Raw genomic sequence first — 9040 nt, forward strand, 5'->3', positions numbered from 1 at the left:
CACTTCTCTGCTCACTTGACGAAAAATGTTTATGTGAAAGCAACAACAAAGTTATCGATCAAGATTCGCCGCTTGCGTCGAAAAACAAAATGAGCACAGTGGACCATTTGTTGTTGTTGTTGCATTTGCGTGCAAAAATTTTATCCGTATCCCGTTCATTGACTATTGGAGAACAACCATTGTGATAATCGCTAGTTAGTGTTTTACTTATGGTCCTCGACATTCTACAGAGAGCGCCGAAGAGAGCGTACGTGCTGCAGCCGTTTACATTTGCAAAGAATGTGTTTTGCTTTTCAGTGTTCATTTCACAGAATCGGCAGATGACGGTCTCAAAGAGGCCAACTTTGTTTAAGTGAAATCTCAGGATACAGATACCTCTAAAGTAACCAGTTAAAAGTCTTAAGTTTACTCAGCTGAGTAAAAACAGCTTATCATCGCTTGTCGCTGACCTATAGGGTGTTCAACGGACTTCTTTACCTCCCACCTCCTGAGACGCTCGTTGATATGGCCCTTTATAAGTCCACAGAAAGGCTCAGGACAAATTAGGAGCAAGTTTACCCAATCTTTTGCTAGATGGTCCGCTATTTCATTTCCTTCGTGCCCTTTGTGTCCAGTAAACCAACCCAGTAATAATGTGTTGAAGTTCCCTATCAAATTAAGAAGGCTCAGGTAGTCATGTACTATTTTTGAGGTGATTGTTGAAGTACGACACCATTTGCCAAAATTATAAATCCTCCGATGTGGTGATTAATTATATGCCACCCACCTTATACTTATAGAGGTACGGCGATTTCACAATGACGACATTTGTGGCCAAAATTATAGAATATGCGGTTATCCCGGTAGTTGGGTAATTATGTCGTGACATATTTTAGATGAAGGTGTAGAAAATATCAAAATAGCGAACTTTTCCAAAAAAATATTAATGCAATAAAAATAACTAATAACTAATACTGACATTTGTAAAATCTATCATATTTTATTTTTAAAAGAGGGGCTTGATCTTAAATGACCTTTTAGAAGACTATACTAAGATTTCTTGGCATTTCATATTTTTACGTTTAGCAGATTAGAATTTCTGCTCTTGCTTTTAAAAATAGATATTACTTAATTACGCTTCACCTACTCTGTGCTAACGGCTACGTCTGATAATTATATTAATAAAAAATAAGCCATACAAAAATAAATATGCCTTACAAGCTGGAGCTAAAATATGCCGATAAAATATTTCGCTTTATTGTAAATATTTGCATGTTTTTGTCTAATTGAGCAAATATACATATGTAGGTATGTACATAAGAATGTCATGGGTCCGCTACCCGCCAAAGATTAGGGTCTTAAATTTCCAACTCATAACAATAATTACCGATAAATTCTTGTTATCTACGAATTTGCTACACCGAATTGATAACAATGAAAATAATAGACTTTGTTTTTCTCATTTGTTTCTATAACAAATATGAATGTACATAAGTATGTATTTGTATGCAGACATTTAAACTTTGTATATGTACATACAGTCACTCACAGTTTATTTGATACAGATACGATTTTTTTATAAAATGTTCTATATTTCATAATTTTTTCCGAAAATGGAAAAACAGAGTACGCAGATATTTTGTTTATTTTGGCTTATTTCATATACCTGTATATGTATATGTATATACATTAGGAAGGGTCGATTTGTGGGGAGGCAAAAAAATCGCCCATTGCTCTGTGAAAATCATATTCTAGGGATCAAAATAAGAAACTTTGCCGAAGGAACCATACTTCTAAAACGAATCCTGATGTCCCTCAATTTGGGTCGAACTTTTTAGTTTCTTTTCTCATGAAAAGGCCAAAAAGGGTGATATTTTGAAATGATTGTATGGGGAACCCCCAAGGGGAGTTCCAGGGGGTGTGCCTTTGGCATGGGTGGATCGGCCGTCCAAAGTTGGTGGGGGTCGGTCATACATTTGGACTCGATTGGAGTACTCTAAATGGGTCAAAGTGGGATTTTTCGTTCGACCCAAATTGGGGGACATTAGAATTCGTTTTAGAGGTATGGTTCCTTCGGCAAAGTTTCTTATTTTGATCCTTAGAATACGATTTTTACAGAGCAATGAGCGATTTTTAAATCGACCCGCCCTAATAAACATATAATCGGCGCTTACACACTTTTTGGGTGTTTGGCCAAGCTTATTTGTGCCTCCTCCTATTTGTGGTGTGCATCTTGATGTTGTTCCATAAATGGCTTATTTCTTTTCTCAACATAAAATACAAAAAAAATGTCCACTCATTTCAATATGATGCCAAAAAAAACCTATACAGAGAATTCACGCTGCAGTTAAAATTTGTTAGAAAAGAGAAACTATTTACTTACTAAGGTATATACCTATGAAATGAGACTTTTTCAATTTGAAACGTTTATTAACAAAAAATGGTTACAAATTTAATCTTCAAAATAAAAGCCATCGCTAGCGACACATTTCTCCCATCTCTCAGGCAATTTGTGGATGCCGCGCCAAAAAAATTGGCCGTCTTTGGCCGCAAACCAATCATCGAGCCATTTTTTGGCTTCTTCGTGAGAATTGAAGCGCTGCTCGGAAAGTGCGTGGCCCATCGATGCAAACAAATGATAATCGGAAGGCGCCAAGTCTGGTGAGTAAGCCGCATGCACCAGCGGTTCCCAATCGTACGTCTCCACCAATTCGCGGGTCGCTCTTGTTCGATGTGGCGGTGCATTGCCATCAAGAAAAATTACCTTGTGACGCCGATCGGCATATTCTGGGCGTTTTCGGTGTATAGCGCTGTTCAAATCGGCCAATTTTCGTTGGTAGCGTGCACCGTCAACTGTTTCGCCAGGTTTTAATAGCTCGTACCAAATCATACCACGCTGATCCCAGAAAACACACGGCATTGCCTTGCGGCCGAATCGATTTGGTTTGGCCGTTGTTTTTGGCTTGTGGCCGGGCGGACCATACGATCGTTTACGCTTGGGATTGGAGAAATACGTCCATTTTTCATCACCCGTAACGATTCGATGCAAAAAAGACTTCCTTTTGAACCGGGAGAGCAGCAATTCACAAGTGGTTTTTCGGTTCTCAACGATTTCCGCAAATCGTAGTTTGAAGGCACGAAATTCGACATTTTTAAGAGCGACAAAACTGCATTGTTGTATGAAACGTAACAAACAATGAACTGAATATGGTTGACAGATGACAGACGAAAAAAACAAGAAATTTGGGAAGGTTTAAAAATACTCCTAGCGACATCTATGAACTAATAGCTGGAGGTCTCATTTCATAGGTATATACTTTGTTGGGTTTTCTTTATTATCAATTCCAGCTTAAGGGGACAGATACCTGTAAACGGCCATATTTTCCCTGATTTTCATTAAAATTATTGATATAATTAATAATATAATTATAAATTTCCTCTTGAACGTTGGTTTTTTTGTCATTCTCGGACATGGCTTGAGACGGAAACTTAATGTTAAAAACGTATTCATTAACACACCGTTTTTGAAATTTTCTTATCGTGTTAGAGAGAAACTATAGCATGCCATGTTAAAGGAGGGCTACCTGTACATTATAATTTATATTTTAGACGATGTAGGAATTACATTTATTTGTATTTGTAACCCATGCACTTCAATTCAGTAAGAAAATTATATGTATATATGCGTTTTTTAATTAATTATTAATTTTAATTTTTTTTTTTAATTTTACACTTTAGGACACATTATTCATGCCACGCAAGGATTCAGATGACACTCCAATCGATCGTCCACCCATCAATGCATATGAAGAACAAACGTAAGTTTTTTGTTGTTATTGTATAAGTATTGAAAACAACAGCTGCACATCTAATATCTGCTTATATATACCTATGTATGTACATGCTTATATGGGGTATGGGAATAAATGTCCGTCCTTTCTTAGCCAACGTTACGAATTATTTAAACAATTAAATAATGCCTGATATTATGTGAAGTATGAGCCATTGGAAGCTACAACTTTACTCCACCTCTCAGGCAGCAGACGGATTACTCTGACGACAAATTCGAGCTCTTTTGACTTGATACATTCATTGAGCCAGCTTGCGATATTCTCGTAAGAAGTGAATTGCTCTTCAATAGGGGGCTGGCTGGCTGTATTGATCGGAGCAGATGGTAATCCGAAGGAGCAATGTCTGGGGAATACGGTGCATGGGGCAAGATTTACCAATTCAGTTCCTCTAAATACTTTTGGCCCGATTTAACAACGTGTGGCCTGGCGATGTTATTTAGCAAAATCAGTTTGTCATGTCTACCGTCCCATTCCGGCCGTTTTTCTTGGAGAGCTCGATTCAAACGCATTAACTGCAGTCGGTAACGATCGCCAGTGATGGTTTCAGATGGTTTAAGGTATTCATAATAGACGACACCCTTCTGATCCCACCAGATGCACAAAATAACCTTGGAAGCAATAATATTTTTTTCGCTGTCGATGGACCTGGTTCACCTGGCAGGCTCCAACATTTTCGACGCCTAGGGTTATCATAACAGATTCATTTTTCATCGCCAGTGACGATGCGTTGCAGAAAACCTTTTCTTTTCTGCCGTTCAAGAAGCATCTCACACGTCACCAAACGTCTCTCGATATCCATCTCCTTGAATTGATGTGGCACCCAGTTACCTGCTTTCTGGACTATTCCCAACCGCGTGCAAAAGTTTACCGTTATTTAGCACCGTTAATGATGTGTGAAAACATTTTATTTGGATTTTATATATATTTATTTATTATCACCCTTAATATACAACTCACATCAAACCCTACTATTAATCTTCCATTGCCTCTTCCAAGTGAGAGGCACTGCGCATTAAAAGGATGACTTTACACTAAATAAGCGTTCTCTGTTGTTTGGCACATGCGTACTTTCATTATACTCGTAGAGGAATCAGTCTGGCTAATTAATAACCACACCTCGAATGAAGTTGTGGTCGCTTGAAGCCAAGATCTTACTGCTGTTATAACAGCATAAAACATTATCCGAAAATTGCTGTTCAGGTGACAGGACTTGGCGAGATATAAGCTCAACTAGCCGAGGCTATCTTCACAACTCTTTAAACCTCAATCCAAACTTTACTTGTAAGACACCTATATAACGAGCATTTTTAAGCTGCATTAGAACTATCGACATGGGCCATCTTTTGCCAAATGGGCATCTTTTACACCGCTTTTTTTTTGCTGATTGGGCTCAATTAGATTTATTACAAAAAGTAGTCCAAAATTGGACTTTCCGAATGGACCAATGTAACTCGTAGCCGCGGCGGATGTCATATTCCAGAAATGAAAAATAAATGCCTTGAAATTATCTATCAGCTCCGTGCTCAAAGTTTTCTGTTTCATGCACCATAACACATATGTATAACACCAGAATGTCTCATGCGATAATTATGCGAACTGAGTGAGAGAAAAATATGTTCGTAATGCAGAGAACTGCACCGGCTCAGTGTAAAACATTCATACGCTTCGCTTGAACAAAAAAACAGGCCTTTGCGTTCAAACGATCGAACTTGTTCAAATAAGTTATTGTCATTGTTTATTTCAGCTCAATCAAATTATGTGCTGCGTTTTAGCTCTCCGATGTTATCACCAATCGTCTTCATAGCAGCCGTTTCGGGTATTTGCTCGTTCGGCTATACATTCATTTTTTTGAGCAAGAATAAAAGGGCTATAGAGCCAAATGAGCCGGTTTGAACACGTATGATCCCGCATGAGTTTTTGCATGTAACGATAGCAAAGTAAAAGCAAAATTTTAAAGCAAAAACACTATATTTTCATTTTTTTTTTTCTTAAAACTTATAATAAAACACGAAAGAAAATAATGTAAATAAGGAAACATTGCTGAAACCAACTAATCCTTTCAAATACGAAACGAAATTTACAGCGTACATTGTACGCCAACGCTCGTTTGCTCGAACATGTGCTATTTACAATAATGACAATTACTTCTTTGAACAAGTTTGATCGTTTGAACGCAAAGGCCGATGCTAATTTCATTCAATGCTGCTTTTTGTTCAATGATTAGATTTGAGCCGAAGACATTAGATCATACGTGTTGACTGAGCTGAACTACGCGTTCGCCTGCATGAGCTGACTGCACTTGACCAATTGACTGAATGTGAGCAAGAAATTTAGCGTATGAACAAATCAAGAAAACAGTGAGCCATGCAGGTCTCTGTCGTAATGCAAGGATAAGCTTGTTGTAATTGTGTGAGCAACTTCCATTGTACAAAAATAAAGGTACAAACACTCTTCTTCTTCCTATTTTTGAATAGGAACCCTTGGTTAAGTTAGACATGCATCCAAGTGTGTGATAGTGTGAGTGCTTGGTCTTTTTGCTTGGTGAGGTTGCTATGCCAAATTAGAATTTGTATGGTAACATTAAAAATAATAGAAAAAAAAGCAAAATGATGCCTTTGATTGGAAAATTTACAATAACAAAAAGACCTTAGTCTTACTATGTACTATTTAAATAAATAAACATAACATAACATAGCATAGCATAACATAACATAACATAACATAACATAACATAACATAGCGTAACATAACATAACATAACATAACAGAGCGTAACATAACATAACATAACATGCAGTTCTAGCAAGGTAACGCCGCATGAGCAAGATAACGACGCATTTTTTGGTGCGTGCAGCCGGCTACATCGAATTATAAGACGTTATCACTTTATTATTTACTTAATACTGGTAAAAAATAATAATAAAACTGTTATTCTACTTAAATGGTTATTGCTACCAAGGCATATAATTTTCTTATGTTTTACTTATGTATGCGCTCCATTTTCATTTGGAGCACAATCGTTATACTTTTAGTTTGTAAAAAACTTTATTTGATTTTCCTTAAATTTTCCTATTTTCTTTAAAAACTCTCTTGCAGCATCACAACAAAAGTGTACACCAATGACGCCTTTGTGCCTGACAATCGTTCTGTAGTAACCGTTGAATTGAACCAAGATGCTCTGGCTCGAGCGGCTCGCATGTCTTCCGATATATCTGAGATGGGAAGTCGCTTCCGCAATGTGGACGCCTTCCAGCAGTACCCACCGCCGCGATATAATAACAACAACAACGCTTCAAATAATAATAACTTCACCAAGCAAGTGTCGATAAAGGAGAATGGCATTACATTACATTCTCCTGGTGTGATATCACCGTTCCCAGCACCTGACTACACCCCACCGATGTCGCGTTCAAATAACGTTGCGGTGCGCAATTCACGTTACCAGTAAATGTGTGGGTGACTATTCATGCCGTGCGACTTCATTTTAATTTTACCAACTAAATTTACATAATTTAAGTGCCATCAATATTATACAAAAGTACATACACACACTTACATATCAAGCTCGCGTGCTGCCGATCGTTCAATTACAGTTGAACGCCGCCATTGCATCTCGCTCTCTAAAACAGTCTTTGCCTCTTTCATCAACCCGCAGCAACTTCTACAAATACTTCTGTTCTACATTCGGTGTTTTCTTCAGCAATTCATTAATACGTACATATGTATACAAAAATGAGCCTATTTTTAGAATGTAGTTAATTGTATATTTTTATTTATTCAATTGTAAATAATAAATATGCGCCATTGTAAAAAAATCGTATGAAAAAATATTTAAACAGTCGTGCATTTGTATGTATGCAGGCATGGATGTGTGTGTGAATGAATATGAATATAAGTTTTAAGCTTGAAAAATCCGGTCGGCGGTATTATCTCCCTTCTCTTGGTGCTCAGCTGCGGATATATTCACCCTGCAAGTTTTGAAGCTCGTAGCTGAAGACTTAGCCTAAACTAGACTGTGCAGAAGGCTAGCGGGTACGTCCAACTTTTGAAAATCTAATTCATAAAAGCTTCCTGGATTGTAATGAGCACTTGCGGTCCTATACCCTCTGCGGCATAATTATGCATAGCAACGCGAAATGAATGCCTTTGAGGGTATCCGAGTAGCTAGGACGCTGTACACTCTTGCCCTGTAGTGCCGTCAGGGCGGGGATACTCTATTGATCCTTGGGTCATGCTGTAGAACGCGATGGTTGTTCTCGTTGCCTGTTGGGGCTGGGAGCCTACGGAGTAATTCGCCCGCCTCTCTAGTTTGCGGCAGGCGTGGTTTCAGGCTTTGGTTCCCACTTTCTCGCTCAGTGGGTGGAGCGAATTTTAATGAGAGACCTGTACCGGTTGTAAACTCGCACAGTCGCCGTTGTCCCGCAAGCAAGCGAATTGCTTCAGGTGTTTTTCCCAATTCGAGATAACGGAGTTATCACTTTACCAGGGTTAGCCTTTGTGACCACCAATGTGGGACTTTAACCCGAACTAAAACCCCCTCCAGTCGGAACGGTTGCTCCTCCCGCAACCTCGTCGTTAAGTAATAAGTGGGGAAGCCGTTATGGTATCTGTTAACTCAAATCAGTCAGTCTCTATCAGTACGAGAATCCCTTCAGCATTTCTATCAGCCTGCAAAGAGCTGAATCTGTCCGATTGTTGACTAGCTCGACGTGTATCAAATATTGTGCTCCTCGGCAATGTGTATCTTCTGCCTGGTAGCGATAGTAATCGCGATCTTTATACGTGCCCTGACCATCGATCGGTTGCTAGCCTGACGGTTTGGCCTTGACTGGACTTGTCAGCGTTAATTGCCGGTTCTTGATGTACTTCCCGGCTGGAGGTGTTTGCCGAAATTGTCTTCGGTCCTTCTCAGCTTCTTACTGCTGTCCTTCTTGTTACTCTTAATGTTTTTTTTTTTGTTTTTGGTACATTCATCTTGTTCGTACGGCCGCCTGCTCGGCAAGACGAGCTTGGCAGTCAGTAGTTTTACTGGAAATCTGCCGAGCAAGCGCTCCTTTTCGCGGTAAGGTCACAGTCATCCCTGAATCCTCAAACAAAAATTCCAATGCAATACATAATTCAATAAAAGTAAGACCAAGTGAATCCCCCACATTCGATATGGTATTCAGAATACAAATTTTAAATATTTTAATTAACAATACTTTGCGAAT

At 38.7% G+C, this 9040-nt stretch overlaps 1 protein-coding gene across 4 annotated transcripts in view; it reads left to right on the forward strand.

Annotated features, from left to right (window-relative positions):
• Nucleotides 1-7649, forward strand: part of LOC128861317 (uncharacterized) — a 31615-nt gene extending 23966 nt beyond the window's left edge. For all 4 annotated transcript variants that reach the window (XM_054099363.1, XM_054099360.1, XM_054099362.1 and 1 more), the window contains exons 5-6: nucleotides 3718-3797; nucleotides 6927-7649. In XM_054099363.1, coding sequence (XP_053955338.1) covers nucleotides 3718-3797; nucleotides 6927-7278 — 432 coding nt within the window. In that variant the 3' untranslated portion in view covers nucleotides 7279-7649. The remainder of the gene's footprint in view (nucleotides 1-3717; nucleotides 3798-6926) is intronic.
• Nucleotides 7650-9040: the final 1391 nt, after the last annotated feature.

Source organism: Anastrepha ludens, chromosome 4 (genome assembly GCF_028408465.1).
Source record: "Anastrepha ludens isolate Willacy chromosome 4, idAnaLude1.1, whole genome shotgun sequence".
Classification (NCBI taxonomy): Eukaryota; Metazoa; Arthropoda; class Insecta; order Diptera; family Tephritidae; genus Anastrepha; species Anastrepha ludens.